Below are 19,138 nucleotides of genomic sequence, written 5' to 3' on the forward strand. Positions count from 1 at the left end.
GTAAAAATGTCAATTCTCCCAAAATTGATGTACAGGTTTAATGCAATTATTATCAAACCCAGCAATACTTTTGTAGATATAGACAGGATTATTCTAAAATTTATATGGAATAATAAAGGAACTATAATAGCTAAAATATTTGAAAAAAGAAGAATAAAGTGGGAAGAATCAGTCTACTTGATTTTAAAACATCATATAGGTACAGAAATAAAGATTACATCAACTGGCAGAGGGACAGACACACAGATCAAGAGATCAAAGTGAACCCAGACAAATACACCCAACTGAGTTCTGACAAAGATGAAAAAGCAGTTCAAAGGAGGAATGGGAGCCTTTTCAACTTATGGTGCGGGAGCAACTGGACATCTATAGAAAAAAACATAAACCTTGATCCAAGTCTCACACCTTATACAAAAACTAATTCTAAATGGATGATGGACTTAAATGTAAACCATAACACTATAAAACTCTGAGGAAAAAAATAGGAGAAAATCTACAGGATCTTGTGCTAGGCAAAGAGTTCTTAGACTTTGACACCAAAAGCACAATCCATGAAAGGAAAAATTGATAAACTGGATTTTACCAAAATTTAAATCTTTTGCTCTGCAAAAGACCCATTAAAGAGATGAAAAACAAGCTACAGTTTGGGAGAAAATATTTGCAAACCACATATCTGACAAATGACTACTGTGTAGAATATATTAAAAACTCTCAAAACTTGACAGTAAAGAAAAACCAAACAATCTACTTAGAAAATGAGCAAAAAATATGAAGAGATATTTCAGCAAAGATGACATACAGATGGCAAATAAGCACAAGAAAAGATGATCAATACCATTAGCAATTAGGAAAATGCCAATGAAAACCACAAAGTGATACCACTATATATCTATCAGAATGACTAAAATAAAAAGTAGAGGCAATATCTAATGCTGGCAAGGATGTACAGAAACTGAATCATTCATACATTACTGGTGAGAATGTAAAATGGTACAGCAACTCTGGAAAACAGTTTGAAAGTTTCTTTAAAAATGAAATACATAATTAACATACAACCCACCAACTGTACTCCAGAGCAATTAACCCTGAGAAATAAAAACTTATGTTCACAAAGAAGCCTATACAAATGTTTATAGCAACTTTATGCATAAGAGCCAAAAACTAGAAACTACCCAGATGTTCTTCAGAATTGACAGTTAAACAAGCTGTGGTACATCCATACCATGGAATCCTACTCAGCAAGAAAAACTACTGATGCATGCAAGAATCTGAACGAATCTCCAGAGAATTATGCTGAGTAAAAATAACCAATCGCAAAAGGTTACCTACTGTATGATTCCATTTATATAAGATTTTTGAAATGACAAAATTATAGAAATGGAGAGCATATTAGTGGTTGTGAGGGGGTGGAAGCAAGAGGGAAGTGGTAGGGCTATCCGATGACAGAACCAGGGATAGTCTGGTGATGGAAACGTTCCTCCTCTTGACTGTATGATTGTCTGTAACCTGACTGCAATATTGCACTACAGCTTTACAAGATATTTCCATTGGGGAAACTTAGTAAAGGGTACATAGGATCTCTCTGTATTATATCTTATAACTGCATATGCATCTACAATTATCTCAAATTTAAAAGTTTAATTTAAAAAATTAAAATTGCTTAAATGTTTTAAATGGAAAAAAAAAAATAACTGGGGCAGTTTCTGTCTCCTGACTGGAAGCTGACTGGTACACTGGCAGAGCTGAGATGCAGACTCAGGTGTTTTTTTTCTCACAGTTCAGGACATTTTGCATAGGGCATAATAAATGCTTGTTCAATTAAATGAAAAAGACATATATGTATGTGTGTGTGTGTGTGTGTGTGTGTGTGTGTGTGTAACCTAATTTTTATTACATTCAAAGAACTTTGTTGTTACATTGACACAAGCCACCAGTGGGTGAAGAGAAAAGAAAGAGCAGGAGAGGATACTTTTAGCATTGACAGGAACTGCAGGCTTTGTCCTACAATGAATGGAAGGGGTAAAATAAAGGAAACTAGATCCCCCCCTGACATTTCCCAAACTTTAATAGTCCCCTGACATTCTAGCCTTCTAGTCTTACTTTTGCACTTCTGCCTTTGATTAAAGAGGGTGGAAATTTGGCACCATATCCTAGATAAACATCCAGGTTTCTATGGTTTTGAAGGACAAAAGTTCTCAGTGGTATCATACTTCAGCCACTGGTGCAAAGCATCATGACAATACATACACCAGAAACTGATTGTTTCTGAAGACAGTACCTAAGTCATCACAAAATTAACTGAGAGTTATGTTAACAATTGGTACTAAAATTTGCTTTTTTCAGACAGTTAAAAAAAGCATATGAGAAAATAACTAAACACAAGTGTACTTCTGTATCTTCCATACAAAATGATACATTATTTCAGCAAATATACAAAGATACCACACTAGATACAAGATTCTCAATATAATAATAAAAGCCTGGGCATTTATACGTTTCTTAAAGGTAATTACAGTTGTTTTGTTAATTTTTAAAATATTTTTCTGAGTAAACCTTTACATTTCAGAAAGGGGTACAGACAAAGCAAAGTTAGCAATTTTTTACTTCTATAATATACATGTTTCAAATATGTCTTCAGGGAAGGCAATATTATGATGATTGGAACATGACTTTGTAGTCAGATAGACCTCAGCTTAAATAATGATTCTGTCACTTATTAGCCATATCATCTTGGGAAAGTTATTTAACCTCTATCCTTACTTTGTTTCTTTGTTTACAGAGAAAGGTGCTAATCTGTCCAGCCAAGCCAGGGGTGATGATGCCATCCCAGTGGACCTGGAAGGCAGAACATCAAGCCAGAGAGGATTATTCTCAAGCCTTACGGTTTAATGTTGTTTGCCTTGTTAGGTTTCGGACTTCCTTGGGACCCAATACTTCTTTCCTATTTCTCTCTTTTGGAGTGGATATGTCTATCCTATACCTGTCCCACCACTGTATTTTGAAAGCATATAATTTGTTTGGTTTCATGGGTTCACAGCTGTAGAGTGTAAAAAAATGAATAAACAGGGCTTCCCTGGTGGCGCAGTGGTTGAGAGTCCGCCTGCCGATGCAGGGGACACGGGTTCGTGCCCCGGTCCGGGAGGATCCCACATGCCGCGGAGCGGCTGTGCCCGTGAGCCATGGCCGCTGAGCCTGCGCGTCCGGAGCCTGTGCTCCGCAACGGGAGAGGCCACAACAGTGAGAGGCCCACGTACAGAAAAAAAAAGAATAAACAGAAACCTAAATTAAACAGAGTTGGGAGACCAGTTGGGGTGGCAGAGCCCAATAGGAAGAAGAAAGGTTCCTTTATTGGCAAAGCCTCAGCCAACGGAAAGCCATGGACTCTGTCTACTACAGCCCATCCAACGTCTTTTTCCCCTCTATAAAAGCATTCTTCTCTCCTTGCTGTGCAGGGACTTGCACATGGCTCCCATGGGTGCAGACCCTGAAATGCAATTCTCTGTTGATCCCAAATAAATCCCTCTTTGCTGGTGAAATATCTGTCAGTCCATTTGTTTTGGATAAACAAGAGGAATTCCCTCAGGATGAAGTACACCTTGAGTTTCACTCATATCTAATTTAGATGATATTTAGGTGAGACTTTGGACTAAGCTGGAGCGAGTTAAGGCTTTTAGGGCTGATGGGAAGGAATGAATATACTTTGCATGTGAGAAGGACATGTTTTGAGGGGTCAAAGGCAGAATGTTATAAACTGTGAGAACTGTCTTCAGAACTGTGTGAAATAAATTTATGTTGTTTATAAGCCCCCCAGTCTACGGTATTCTTTTATAGCAGCCCAAATGGAAGAAGACAACAGCCATAGAGGAACTAATCATAGCAGAGGGGTCAGGACCTGGATCTAGATTCCCATCAGGGAGACTCACCCAGGAGAGGGGCCAAGTGCCTGAAGGTGACAGAAGTTTTATTAGTCAAATAAATAACTTGTCCAGAAAGTGCAGTTTACCATTAATGGGTTGATGAAGTCCTAGGCACTCTGCAGGCACTTTACAGATGTTACCTCACCTAACCAGGAAAGGGACAGCTCTGCTGGTAACAGGATCCCACTTAGTGGGACAAAGGCAGGACTCCAGGAGTGAGGAGGATTGGCACAAACCAAGAACAGCTGCCAGTCAGGAGGGATTCACTATCTGGTCAGATTGAAAGGCAGCGACCCAGGATCTGTGAGTATCTAAGGCAGAGACCTGGATCCTGAAACAAGAGCACAAGCTGGGAAACTGGTATCAGGGGCACAGTAGAAAAGTAGCTATGTGAACTGGGCCACAAGGCTGAGGGGATTTTGTAAAGCTGATCATGTTGGATACTCTGAGAACCAAAGCTCCTTAATCCATCTGGATGAGGACATGATCCTCCTAGATCCCAAGACTGCCAAACCCAGAAGCTGCCTCTGCTGGATGGAACCAGACAGGTTGCATCTAAGAGATTCCGACTGCCAGCCTGCTCCTAGCATGGTGGTCTCCCTCGATTAAATCTGATGGGAAACCAGTTAAACAGTCACATATTGTACAACTGGTGTCCAAGCAGAGCTCTTTCTGATTGGTCAGTTCCAAGAAACTGCGTCTGAGAAAGGAGGCCGCAGGCAGGGGCTACTCCTCATCTGTGGCACTGATGTGACTCTGAGTGTCACTTTGGCCTCAGGGATAAGAGTTCTAGACAAAGACTAAATTGTCTGTAAGAATCTGGTCTACAGGCATACCTCAGGGACATTGCAGTTTGGGTCCAGACCATGGCAATAACGGGAGTATCGCAATAAAGCAAGTCACATGAATTTTTTGGTTTCCCAGATATATATAAAAGTTATGTTTACGTTATACTGTAGTCCATTAAGTGTGCAATAGCATTATGTCTTAAAAAATGTACATACCTTAATTTAAAAATACTTATTTGCTAAAAACACTAATCATCATCTGAGCCTTTAAGCAAGTCATAATCTTTTTGGTGGTGGAGGGTTTGAAATACTGCAAGAATTCCCCAAATGTGACACAGAGATGCAAAGTGAGAAAATGCTGTTGGAAAAATGGTACCGATAGACTTGCTCTACAAATGGTTGCCACAAAACCTTTCAATTTGTAAAAGACACAATAAAGCAAAGTGTGATAAAGTGAGGTATGTCTGTATATAAGCCTCACTGCTGTTGCTCTCAGCCACCGGGAACTTTAATAAAATTGCTTTCTAACAACCAGGTGTATCAAGTAGATGATATTTCACAAATGCCTCTGACATTTTGACAGCATTTTAGCATAGAGTACTCATAAAACCAAGAGGAAAAGCAACTTTCTGGTGTACAGTAATACAGTGTAGTGTATCCTTTTCTAACTATTCCATTCTTCTGCCACTCTGGTTGATAACCACATAAAATCATAGAAATAATGACATCTAGTGTCCAAAAGTGTTATTCTTCTTAAACTATGAAGTCGTGATTGGCGAGGCTATGAACATAGACGGAGCAACTTGGAGATAAGCTCACACATCTTTACGAAGAAATAAAAGGGAAGAAATAAAAACATAATTTTTCTTTAACCACTAACAAGAGACGGGATTTTCCTAGTACCTTCTTTCTCTCAAGGTTGCAATGAAGTCTCAGGGGTTTTTTTTATGTGAGAAGTCAGTGCACAAACTGTTCCAAACTTTCAGAGGTAGCAGCAGGGGCAACCCCAGACTCCAAAAGAACCACACCATCAGTATCAAAACCCAAACAGATGCATCCCAGCATTAACCCGGGGACCAATCTTTTTCAAGCCCTGGGGATAAATTCAATAAATTCTTAGATACCTGGTAAAACAAAGTCACTAGTAACTTCTTCTAAACTAAGTTTCGAAAGTGACTCCATTGATAATATCCTCTCTATTGTTGGGCTTGCAAGTGAGGCCGCTATGTAAAGTTTCCTTTGGAATTTGGACTCACCTCTGCTATCCTTTTCTTCAAGTTCTCCTTTCCCATGTAGGAAGCCTGGAGGGAGATGATATTCTCTTCTTTTTGAATCAAAGTTGTCAGGACACTTTTAAAATTCTGATATTGTTTTAAGAGCTCCAAAACTCTTTCACATTGGTCAAGGCTATGAAAAAAAGTAAAACAGCTAAATTTCTGAAAATAACAAAACCATTCTTTCTCTTTGTAAGTATCTTACAATAATGACTAATAAGTTATGGAAGGATTTTTCCTCTAGACATGGTTTATAATATTGTTTTACAATTTAACCTAAGAATGATGGCATATATATTTATTTGACAAATGGATGGTATAAATAATCACTGGATTACTATTGTCACCAGGTCAATATTAAAAAGTCACCGGATATAAGCTCTGGAACGAAACAGGATTTGTAACCATAAGGAACCAGCACCTCAATTTCATCATTAACTAAAAGATAATTTGGAAAACAATGCCTCCCCAGCATCATTCTTGGAGATTGCTTCAGTGTTAATTCAATATGATTCAATTATGTCTATTTCAACTCATTCTAGATTTAGCCCTTTAAAAAAAAGTTTAGTACAGATGATGTGGCAGCTAAGACACCTGGTTTCTAGCTATGGTTGGGCACTAATTAGTCATGTGACCTTAGATAAGTTACTTGAGGCTCTTTGGACCTCAGTTCTTTCCTCTGTAAAATCGAAGGGTAGACTAGATCAAATCCACAAACAGACTTCATCTTGACTACTGTATACTCAGGTTCCAGTAGGAAGCAGGAACTCCACAGATGGAGTTCTGTGGTGAAAGGACCACTGATAGTAAAGTTAAGGGAAACCACCAAGGAGCTGAGACACCCAGAGACTAACCCTTCCAAAAATAGGTACAGCACCTGGGCTCAAGGGGAAAGAGGGAAAGTGCCCTAAGCCAAAGAGGTGTCAGTAGGAGCTGCTGGAACCACTTGCTGAAAAGGGAAGGGGTTAAGACCACCCCGATTTCTCTCTCTTCTTGGTTACTAATCTCATACTAGTACCTCCCACTTCCTAACCCAAATGGAACCCTTGGCTTGGGTGGTACAGCCTGTAGGGGTCAGCCCTCTCAACTACTCCTACCCCCAGGCAGAGAGTAAAGGGAGAAGGCAGGGATGGAGACTCTTCAGCCGAATCGCCAACCAGGACTGATAGGTAAGGGCTGCCACAGAATTAAGAAAACTCTTGAGCCTTGTCCAGGCTCTGTAGGAAAGATGGCAGTAACTGACTGGCAACATCTGGCATTTAAGTGGAGTGTGGGAGGATAATGCCCCCAACTCCCAAAGACGCCCACGTCCTAATCCCCGGATCCTGTGAATATGTTACCTTACATAGCAAAAGGGACTTTACAGATGTGACTAAATTAAGGATCTTAAAATAGAGACATCATCCTGGATTATCTGAATGGGTGCAAGATAATCACAAGGGCCCTTATAAGAGGGAGGCACGAGGGTCAGAGTCTGAAGGAGATGTGATAACAAAAGCAGAGATGAGACAGAAAGACAGAGAGAGATTGAGATTTGAAGATGCTGCAATGCTGGCCTTAAAGATGGAAGAAGGGGACACAAGCCCAGGAATGGAGTAGGTGGCCTCTAGAAGATGGAAAAGGCAAGGAAACGGATTCTCTCCCAGAGAGTCCAGAAAGGAATGCAGTTTCATTTTAGGATTTCCAACCTCCAGACTGTAAGATAAGTTTGTGCCGATTTTAAGCCACAACATTTGTGGTCATTTATTACGGGAGCAATAGAAAACTAATATAGGTGGGGCAATAATAATTATAAATACACTATGTATTTGTCCTCCCTCTTAGACAACCTCTTAAAGTCATTTGTCTGTAATCTAGGATTCCAGGTCTTGCCCCAGACGTTGGCCCAGTGAGCTTCGAGCGTGAAACTCTTAAGTTGGCCTCTCCTTGAGGCCCACTGGAATGTGTTTTCAACATACAAATTTCAAAAAGTTAATTGTGCCACAGACAATTTTTCAGATTTGGGAGGAATTTTTTCCTTACCATTCAGTGACCGAAGCTTTTGTATTCTCCCACAAGAGTGCTGTGCCTTGGCACTGTTGACTCAGAGCTTTCTCTCTGCCGTCTTTGAATTGTGGAAGAGAATTCACCATTTCTTGCAAGTGTTTCTTCTCTTCTTCACAGTCATCTAGATCCTTATCTAGTCTGAGTAACGATTTTTTCCTTGATTATGAGAGAGAAAAATTTAATGGCCAATTAGGCGATTTGATTCAACACAAATATGGGTAATTTGTGGGAACACACTAACTTTAATGTGTCCTCATGAGATTCATGCCTAAACCACACATTCCTATGACAGAGGTCAGGAGGCTCTGCATTTCCAGAATACTAGCCGGTGTTTTAAATAGAACAGACATAGAAAACCACGAGCGGTAACATTTCTCAGTGATGAACACAATTGTAAAGGGTGTGTATATGCATATGAGAGAAAAGAGAGGAAGAGTATATGTGTACATGTGTGGGGAAGACAGTATGATATGGAGAGAAGACGAGATGGCTGGTAGAACACTGCAAGCTCCTCAGGCAGGGCGGAAGGGGCAAGAAGAAAGGGAAATACAAGGAAATCTTGCGTTTCTACCCTGTGTACAAAAAGCTCCTCCATACTGAAGAAGAGTCATTTGAACTAAGGGTTTTAACCTGCAAATTAATCCTGGTGGGATTAACTCTATTCACCTAGGTCTAAATTGCTTTCATCAGATACTCACTTTCTCTACTTCCTCTCTTCCAATCCTCTCTCTGTTTTTTTTTTTTTTTTTTGCGGTACGCGGGCCTCTCACTGTTGTGGCCTCTCCCATTGCGGAGCACAGGCTCCGGACGCGCAGGCTCAGCGGGAGGCCATGGCTCACGGGCCCAGCCGCTCCGCGGCATGTGGGATCTTCCCGGACCGGGGCACGAACCCGTGTCCCCTGCATCGGCAGGCGGACTCTCAACCACTGCGCCACCAGGGAAGCCCCTCCAATTCTATCTTGAGTCCACTCCCATAAGGCTCTCACTCCCTCCACTCCTCCAAGACTGCTCGTCAAGATCCCCAGTAACCTCCACATTGCTAATCCATGTCCCAGTCTTCATCTTCACCTTCCTTCAATAGTCGGCAGCATGTGACAAAGGTGATCACTTCTCCTCATTGAAAGGCCTTCTCACTTGACCCCCAGGACGCTCCTGATTTTCTTCCTATGATACTGGCCACTCAGTATCTTTGACTGGTTCCCTGTCATCTCCCTGACCTCTTAACATGGAGTGCCCCAGAGTACACAGCATGGCAATCTTATCCATCTCATGGCTTTAAACAGCATTCTAAAATGTTGATGACTCTCAGATGTATACCTCACCCAGACCTCTCTCCTGACATCTGACGCCACCTGTTTTTAACAGTCTTATTGAGAGTGCTACTTGAACATCCAATAAATATTTTGAACCTATTGTGTCTAAAACTGAGCACACCTGATCTTTCATTCAATGCCTGATAAACTTGTCTTCATCATCCCAGTTAACGGTAACTCCAGTCTTTCTTTTACACCCCGTATCCAATGTGTCAACAAACCTTGTGGACTCTACTTTCAAAATACATACAGAATCTTAATATTTTTTGCCACCTCACCACTGTTCCGTGCCACCATTATTCCTCACCTGGATTACTGCTATAGGTCAAACTAGACTTCCTGAGTCTTCCCTTGACTCTTACAGTCTATTCTGAATACACCAGCCTGTCACAATGAAAAACAAATCATTTCCCTCTGCTCAGAAGCCTCCAATGACTTCCCATGTCACTCAACAAAGAAACCAAAGTCAACACATGGCCCACAGGTCCCTACAGGAGCCAAGCTCCATCCTGCTCGTGACCCCTGTGACCCCCTCCCTGCTAACCTGCTCACCTCCTTGCCTCTCCTCAAACATGCCAGGCCCAGTCCCACACCTGCCCTTTGTACCTAGAGCCCCGAGCCTGGGAGGCTCTTCCTCCAGGTTGTCCCTTGGCTTGTCGCTCATCCCATCTGGCTCACACGTCACCTTCTCTGTAAAACTGTGCCTGCTGACCCTGTGTGAATTGTAACCACTTCCTTCTCTACTTACTCTTTCTCCATGGTCTTTATCACCATCAGACCTACTGCATATCTTCCTCGTCCCACTAGATAATAAGCTCTACCAAGGGCAAGAATTTTCGTCTGTTTTGTTAACTGCTGTATCCCCAGGACCTGAAACAGTGCCTGGCTTATTCTATTAGCAACTCAATTAAATATTAAAGCAATTTACTATCTATCAAAGTATTATTTTCATTTATAAATTAATACGTTAATTTATTACTAATTATTTATAAATCTATAATAAATGCATTAACAATCAAATTAATAACGAAACCAGTTCCACACCTCATGAAGAACTGGAGCGCTGTTGAAATAGAAGTCTCATTGAGACGGAGGGCTCAGGGAAAGCTTAATCAGCTGAACAGCCTCAGGAGAGCATTGAGCCTGAGGGATTAGAAGTGAGCAGAAGAAAAGATGGAAAGTGGGCGAGATTTAGAAGGGGGAGGGGGGCTCACAAAAGTGACTCTTTTGCTAACTCTTGCTAACATTTTCATTTTCAGGACCTGGAGGCTGACGCTGAATGCCAGAATGACAATAGTAGCACTCCTAAAGATGGCTGCGAACCTCAGGTAACCCCAGTTCTGCTGAGTCTCCAGAATCAACACTAACCTAAATCTACCTCTTAAACTCAGTCCTCATCTAATCCTGCCGGGAGGAGGGGAGAGGACCAAATAATGAAGGAAGAAGTAGGGACGAGGCGTGGTATGTGCATCTTCCACCACTTGTTCTCTATTATCAAATGTGTAGAGTTTCCCAGCTTTTCCCCCATCAGGAGAACTCCATAATAAATAAACAGCAGCAAAGAGACTTTGAAGCAACTCATGGACTTCACGCATATCTTATTGTACTCTTCCTCTGTCCATAAGAATGAAAACTTTAAAGGAAAAAATTATATAACACTTTGTAAAGGCACAATCTCAACAAAAAGAAAGCTTGTTTGAAAAAGCCTACAAAAAAGAATGCTGAATCCTGAATAGAGGGGGATGGAACAGAAGTAGAAAGACACAGGAAGCATTTGTTTCACCTAATAGATATTTGGGAAAAGGAAAAAACAGAAAATCATCATCTTGCGTGGAAACGGACGAAAAGGATACCTACCGTTGTTTTACAGCTGGAACGGTCGGATCTTTCAGGCCTATTTTGCTGATTTGATTGTGTATATCTTGAATATTTTTCAGGAGTTCATTATTTTTGAAAATACAAGTCTCTAATAATTCATCTTCTTCCATGAGTTCCTCCTGTCTGCCAGAGCCATGAGTCTCAGATAAGCTTCTGGACAAAGCATTCAGAAGTTTTTCACAGGAGGTGTTTTCACCCCATTCAGCATCTTTAATGCTTATACCGAGCACCTTCAAACGTTCGTCCAAATGTCTGGCCTCGTCTTTCATCTGATGAATTCTTTCCTCTTTATTTTCCACCGTCAAAGTATTTCCTGGTACCACCTGTGAACCTGAGGCTGAAGGGTCTATAAGAAGCTCACCAGTGAGTTCAGCTGCTCTCAGAGAAGCCAAAAAATCTTCCAGAGCTTTGAGGGCATCTTTACTCCTCTGGACTCTGTGGTTCATTTCTTCGAGTTGAGTTCTGTGTTTCAGGATAATATTCTGTGCTGCATGCAGGTCAAGCGGGTGTAATTCCGTTAATGCAAAGTTGCCTGACTGTTCCAAATGATTACATATTTCAATCTGTCTTACTATGGAATCTTGGATATTCTACAATAAAGGTAAGAAAAGCTATAAGACTGAGGCAGAAGAAAGAAAAATTGCACAGCAGAAACTAACCTCAAATTATGTCACTAGATTTGATCTAGAAAACTGCTTCTCAGTCTAACCAAGGCTGACAGTTTTGACAGAAGGAACACTTTAATTACAAATGATCAGATGGCCCAGCTGTTTCAATATCTGATACCCTTCCTGATATTTAAATTCCAAGAAGAAAAGAGGTATATAAATCTATTGATTCAATGAAAATAATTACAGGTTGAACTATTGAGACATCTGTTTATAATTTGAAAAATAAAAAAATGTTTTTAAGATGAGATTTCAAATAAGTAAACTGTAGAAAATGACAATTTAAGCATCTTCGTCTAGTAGAGAGAGAAAATTAGGATTTCAGTCATTGGAGAAGGCATTCATAAGCAAGCCTTCATTTTTAATTCAAAGAAAATACGTCATTATTTACTCCATGGTACCTATTGATACTTTCCAATTGGCAAGGAATTAAAGAGTTGAGAAATAAATAACAGGTCTAAATTATTGAAGATTTTTCTGCCGTGGCTTAGATTTGAAATAAATACTATGGATGTATAATAAAAAAATGCATAAACATGTATAAATCTCTGAAGAACTGTTTATTCTATAAATACACTGTGAGAATTTATATTTACCCTCAGGTTTCGATAAATGTCATCAGCATCAGTGAGATTAAATTCTTGAATGGCCATTTCACAGAGGAGCAGGTCTGAGTCACAGAGAAGGAGCAACTCCTTCTCCACAGGTAACACAATATGCAGTGCAGTCTCCAAAGACTCCATTCTGGGTGAAAAATAAATCAGACATGAAGGGAAAGCACAGCAGAAAGGTATCTTATAAAAGATTTAATATTAATGCCATTATTTAACCAAGAACAGAAAATAATTATTCAATAAAAATACATACAATGATATGTATAGATCATCACATTAAAACCCAAACCCAGTGATCCACAATGGCAAAGAATGAGTTGTTTGCTACATCCAAGTACTTGCGATAATTTAACTGATCCTGTGCTAAATGGAAAACTGTTGTAAAGCATACTAAGCCTTTCTCTCTCTTTTGAAATACAAAATACTAAATGTAATTGAACCTTGCCTTGATGACAAAGAAATTCATTATGCATACTAACTATTTTATTGTGGAAATATACTAGGATTCAAAGTCTAGGCCAATAATAAGTTGAAATGTGTGACCCTGGATAAATAACATACAGACTCTGAGCCTCAGTTTCCTCCTACGTAAAATGGGGAGATGCGCTGGGGGTACACATCCTATGTAAAGGGATAACAATAGCACTCTCATTCTAAAAATGAGGAAATCAAGGCCCAAAGAAGTTACGTGACGTGGCTAAATTCAGGCTCGAGGGGAGACAGTGGGAAGAGCACGGCCTTTGGAACTCAACAGACTTTAAGTTCCACTTAAGTCTCTGGCCAGTAGTGTGGCTTGGTTATGTGATTTAACCGCCCCCAGCAGCAGTTTCCTCATCAGCTTCTCTTATGGTTGTTGTGACAACTAAATAAAATGACATACTTAGTATAATATTAGCCTCTCTTAAAATTTAGTGCATTTAGTAAACTCATGGTTAATAGATCCCAGAATTATACCTGGTATTAAGAGTCATCTGAAGCTCTCTCTCTTTCTCCTTTAATTTCTCTCTTGCCTTAACTAGAAAAGGCTTCCTAATGTCACTTTCCAGCTCTTCTAACTTCAGTGAAGTGACTTCAAACTCTTTCCAGCAAGCCTCAGTTTCCTTTTTTAAGACCTGGAGGAAACATGTAAATTAATTTTTCAATGAATGGGTTAATAGGCACAATTATTCTGTTCTTACAAAATGAGACATCTACAATCGTGGGCACAAACACAACGTTTCACATGAAAATACATTTGAAAAGATATTTTACAAGTAAACTATCCTTCAGGGAGCAATGCTATTAACTGTGCTCTCGGAAATCCACTGAATGGAATCAAGGGAATCAGCAACATGGCTTTCAAAGGGATCCAAATGCCCTTCCCTGAAGTTAGATACACAGAATACAATTCAGAAAGATACACAGAGATATAAGAACATATTCTGTTAGATATTCTATTTTCTCTAGCCTTTTTTTCTCCTTAAACTAAAATTGCAATGAACCAAAATCATTTCTATCAAATGAGAAGTGAGTAAAATTAATTTATGATCTATAGTTAAACATCTAAAATTCTATACTATTCCAACTCCTTATCTTGGTTCTTTTTTTTTAAAAAAAGGCACTGCTATAGAATCTGAGTGCTCATCAGTAAAATTTGTTCTTCACTTTCCCCAAGGATTCGTATAGCTTTTCTAACCAACTTATTATTCAGTCACAAGAGTAAGGTCTCAAGACAGCTTCTTAATTGTGATGAAAATGTGCTACATCCACTACTTGAACAACAGAGATTTTAACACATGAATTTTGCTTATTCAGATGGAAAACAGAGAAGAGCCATTTGGTAGAGTGTGACTCAGGAACTGGCATCATGAAAGGAAGATAACTAGAAAATATGAGAGGGCATTGTAGGAAGCACCCATGACCTTTTCTCCACCTGATGGGCTTTCTGTAAGGGTTCACTCTAATGCACATCGAAGCATATGAGGGTGTTGCACTGCAATGCACAGCTTATCTTCAAAATAAGGAAGATACTTATTTGTAGAACTTAACGACCGGTGTGCCCATCACTAGATTGTTTTTCCTGCAGCTCCTGAGTCAAATGCAGTACTCCCTCTGACGGCTCTCCACAAGATCATCCATCACGTACAGAGAAAACTCCCTCCACGACCTCCCCCTTTCTTATTACCCAACATCAGACAGATAATTGGACAATTTGGTTAAGACGATAGATGACTGAAGCAAAAATTCAGAGTTGCTGGTTTTTCACATATTGTTAATTTTGGAGCAAACCAGAAGCTGTGTTGGCTGAAATCGCCTTCAAACACATCGTTTCAACCAATTCAACTGAAGCCTTCATCCCCATCCCAAACACAATCTAAACTTCTGCAAGCCACAATATATAGAATATCAAATTAGAGCATGAGCAGTACATTAGCACCCCGAACAAACTCCTTCCTGGGTTTGGGTGTCTTCCTGAAATCCGGTGACAGAGAGTTCTTCAGAAACATCTAGCATATGAGACCACCACAAAAATGGTGAAGTCTATACTTATGGCGGTATTATTTTCTAATAAAAGATAAAACTCCTCTAGTAATATTTTCAGTATTTACCTGTAGATCTGTCAGTTTATCCTGTAGACAAACACTACTCCTTTCCTTGTCACTAGAGAAATCAGAGATAATCCTGACAAGGTTGTTTTGCAGGTGTAGTTCAAGATTGTCTCTGTGTGTATCATACCTGGAAAAAAATTAAATGCAATGTTACTTAATTTTATAAATAAGACTAAAATAATTTTTTTTTTAATTACTGTCAATTGTCCACGAGGAAATCCCAGAGAATTTCTGCTTAAGTTACTGGATCACATGCAAAAATTATGACTAAAGGAAAATAAAAACTTACTTATTAAAGTAAAGCATTTGCACTGATGAAAGATTTTTGCTGGATTTTCTAGTTGTTTAAAAGAGTTTACCTCTCCTTAACATATACACAATACTATACATAAAATAGATAACCAGCAAGGACCTACTGTATAGCACAGAGAACTATACTCAATATTTTATAATCATCTATAAGGGAATAGAATCTGAAAAGGGATATATACATACAAACATACATCATATATATACATATATATGTGTGTGTGTACGTATAACTGAATCACTTTGTTGTACACCTGAAACTAACACAACATTGTAAATCAACTGTATGTCAATAAAAATAATTTTTTTAAAAAAGAGTTTACCTCTCTAGTAAACTATTTATAGATGCACTGTGATCCTTTTCATATTTCTCCACAACGCTTTCCTCCTGTTGAGGCTTTAACTTGGATTCCAGGCTAAAATCCTTGATCGATTCCATTGCCTAAGCAAATATGCAAAATAGTAAACATATTATATTCAATATACTTAATTGTCTGGAAAAGATAAACATTTTGTGATACAAAGGGATATCAGTGATTCTTTATACCCCAAACCAGGAGATAATACAATTTATTTAAAGTTTCTCAGCTCAGAGAAAGGTCTTTCCATAGGACAAAGGAGATTTATTAGACTGATTCTCACCTTCTAACTGGTATGTCAGCAGGATAAAGGAGTTCTCGCAGCCCCTAAGTGCTGTTTCTGCCTGTGACCACATAGCTATGGTCCAAGGCAGACAGAATCCTAGCATGCAGGAACAGACCTCTGAAAAAAAATACACCTTGTTCCTTCCCTACCCCTTCTGACAGGCAGTCTGGGCTGTGATATACAGCAAATCCCCACTCTCCTAGAATTTAAGAATTTAGAAAATCCAATTCCCAAGGAAATTAAAAGACATTATAATGAGAAAAAGACAAATGACAAATGAACTAGTTCATCTCAATGACACTGAAGCATCTATGCAGTTTAAGCTCAGCCTCTTGTGCTCTCAACAGTAACACGCAGACAGCGTGTATTCATAGTGGTTCAAAATGGTCTCTTTTGGAAAGAACTCTTGGTCTCCCCAGAGGAAGATTAAGTTATGCTTGCCACAGCTTTGGTTTGTTGTATTCTAATTCTTTGAAAAGCAATCTTCCTTACATTATTTAAGTGGGAATTCTCAGCTGATGGAAACAATCAGATGATTAAATGCAACACTCAATGAGAAGTGGATTCTTGTACACCTGGCTTTTTTCATTGGGTTTACTTCTAAAATACATTATCCAAATTTAACACCTTTTCAGCTGATGGCTGACTGTCTGATTTTGCAGATGGAACCTCGCTGAGGGCGTTCCTTCCTCCATTCTCAGATGTGTCTGCAGTACCCCTAGGAAGGAATCAAAATTGTGTATTAAAATACAGGGAGAAAAACAAAGCCTAAAAGAGAATGAATAATACTCAGTATCATTTGATTTCGAGAGAGGGTTTATCTCATTTCTCCCTGACATGCAGCTATTCTTATGAGGCACTAACTTGTTTTTCGACGTGCCTCCCACAGTGGGTTGCAGTGTCATATGAATCTCGGAAGCACATTTCCGAAGCCTTTCTATCTTCTGTTCGTAATCTTTGAGCGCTCTCCTCACTTCCTGTTGACTCTTCTGTGAAGTCAGCTCTTCACACAGCTCCCGCAGGACATCCATGTGGTGATCAAGCTGGTACAGGCTGCTTTCCTCCGAAAAGCAGGCCTGATTGAGGAAATAAAGCAGGGAATGTGTTTCAAATGAGTTTACATGGTTAGTCCTTGAGGATTAGAAACTAACAGATGTGTGTGACTTTAACAACACTTTCAATTGATACAGCCACTATGGAGAACAGTATGGAGGTTCCTTAAAAAACTAAAAGTAGAGGGCTTCCCTGGTGGCGCAGTGGTTGAGAGTCCGCCTGCCAATGCAGGGGACACGGGTTCGTGACCCGGTCCGGGAAGATCCCACATGCCGCGGAGTGGCTGGGCCTGTGAGCCATGGCCATTGAGCCTGCACGTCCAGAGCCTGTGCTCCGCAACGGGAGAGGCCACAGCAGTGAGAGGCCTGCATACCACACACACAAAAAAAAAAAACCAACTAAAAATAGAACTACCATACAACCCAGCAATCCCACTACTGGGCATATACCCTGAGAAAACCATAATTCAAAAAGAGTCATGTACCACAATGTTCACTGCAGCACTATTTACAATAGCCAGGACAAAAAACCAAAAACAAAAAAACCCCCAACACTTTCTTTTATAAGCCCATCCACTGTGTACCTGGTGTGGGAATGGGCACTGGAAACAAAGACGAGCAGTCAGCCCTAAAGGGATTCGCCGCAGCCCAGTGACGTAGTGAAGGAAACCAGAACACGTCAACCCAATGTACGCCTCTTTGATGTGAAAATTATTTTTTTTAATTGAAGTATGGTTGATTTTCAATGTTGTGTTAGTTTCTGCTGTATAGCCAAGTGATTCAGTTAAACATATATATACATTCTTTTTCATATTCTTTTCCATTATGGTTTAGGATGTGAAAATAATTTTGAACTGAAGGCAATTAAGAAGCAGTAAACACAGAGGGAATTCCCTGGCAGTCCAGTGGTTAGGACTTCGTGCTTTCACTGCTGGGGCCCAGGTTCAATCCCTGGTCAGGGAACTAAGATCCTGCAAGCCACGCAGCATGGCCAAAAAAAAGAAAAACGAAACAGAAAAGGTTTCCCCTTTTCTGCCTAAAGGCAAGAAATAAAGTTTATTTTACTGGAGACAGAGTTCTATCAGCCCAGAGATGGGACCAAAGGAATCTGCAAACAAACCCTGTACCCTAACCCTTATCTTCCTAGTTTCTTCTTCACCTTTTTACTATCCCTAGCCCAAACTCCTTTGTCTTGTCAATTCTTCACAAATGTATTGTTTCTTTGTCTAAAAGGTATAAAAGATTCCTGCTCTGGTCACTTCTTTGGGTCTTGATGATCTTGTGAAGGCTCCCATGTGCATATAAAAATTCAATAAAATGTGTATGCTTTTCTCCTGTTAATCTGTCTTTGTCAGTTCAATTTCCAGACCCAGCCAGGGATCTTAAAGGGTAGAGGAGGGCTTCCCTGGTGGCGCAGTGGTTGAGAGTAAATTTGTTCCTCCCCAACAGTAGTCACATAAATAATGAGCATATCACATGACAAGTGCTATGACAGGGCCACTACCTGCCTTAAGGAGTCAGAGAAAGCCTCCTTCACATGGAGGAGCCATCTGAGCTAGAGGTGGAAAGAACACGTACGAGTCCTTCCAAGTTAAAGGGGAGAGAGGTCATGCCTAGCAAAAGGAGCAGCGGAGAGAAGAAAAGCTCCAGTTCTGAAAGGACATGGCTGGAGGGGTGATGAAGGCGTGTCCTGGGGCCACACATGAAGGGCCTTGTGTGGCCTTCTGAGGAGTATGGAGATGTCCCGGGAGTAATGGTGAACCAGTGACATAAGATTTGTGGTTCAAAGGGATCACTCTGGTGATAGGGCTGGAAGACAGTGCAACCACCATCATACTGAGAAAATGACCCCAGGTTAAGGGAAGTGGTAACACTGGTGGAAAGGAAGGAAAAGAAGCAGCTCCTCTGAAGATGGGGAGCTGGCAACCGACTACACTAAGGCTGAGTGAGAAGGAAAGGAGAAGGGGGGAGGGAGTTCTGAGATGGCAATGCCTTTCATAACCAGGATACATTAAGAGGAAGAAAAGTTCAAGAGAAGATATTATT

The 19,138-nt window shown here is 40.1% G+C and overlaps 1 protein-coding gene across 1 annotated transcript in view; it reads right to left on the reverse strand.

Annotated features, from left to right (window-relative positions):
• The window catches only part of SYNE2 (spectrin repeat containing nuclear envelope protein 2), a 311,661-nt gene that overhangs the window by 173,165 nt on the left and 119,358 nt on the right, over window positions 1-19,138 (reverse strand). Inside the window, exons 24-32 of the mRNA XM_024750801.1 lie at window positions 16,905-17,116; window positions 16,668-16,758; window positions 15,719-15,837; window positions 15,087-15,213; window positions 13,453-13,610; window positions 12,481-12,628; window positions 11,196-11,806; window positions 8,002-8,181; window positions 5,962-6,112 (exon numbers count right to left, since the gene is read on the reverse strand). Of these exons, the coding sequence (XP_024606569.1) occupies window positions 5,962-6,112; window positions 8,002-8,181; window positions 11,196-11,806; window positions 12,481-12,628; window positions 13,453-13,610; window positions 15,087-15,213; window positions 15,719-15,837; window positions 16,668-16,758; window positions 16,905-17,116 (1,797 nt within the window). The remainder of the gene's footprint in view (window positions 1-5,961; window positions 6,113-8,001; window positions 8,182-11,195; window positions 11,807-12,480; window positions 12,629-13,452; window positions 13,611-15,086; window positions 15,214-15,718; window positions 15,838-16,667; window positions 16,759-16,904; window positions 17,117-19,138) is intronic.

This window comes from Neophocaena asiaeorientalis, unplaced genomic scaffold (assembly GCF_003031525.2).
Source record: "Neophocaena asiaeorientalis asiaeorientalis breed wild unplaced genomic scaffold, Neophocaena_asiaeorientalis_V1.1 scaffold140, whole genome shotgun sequence".
NCBI lineage: Eukaryota > Metazoa > Chordata > Mammalia > Artiodactyla > Phocoenidae > Neophocaena > Neophocaena asiaeorientalis.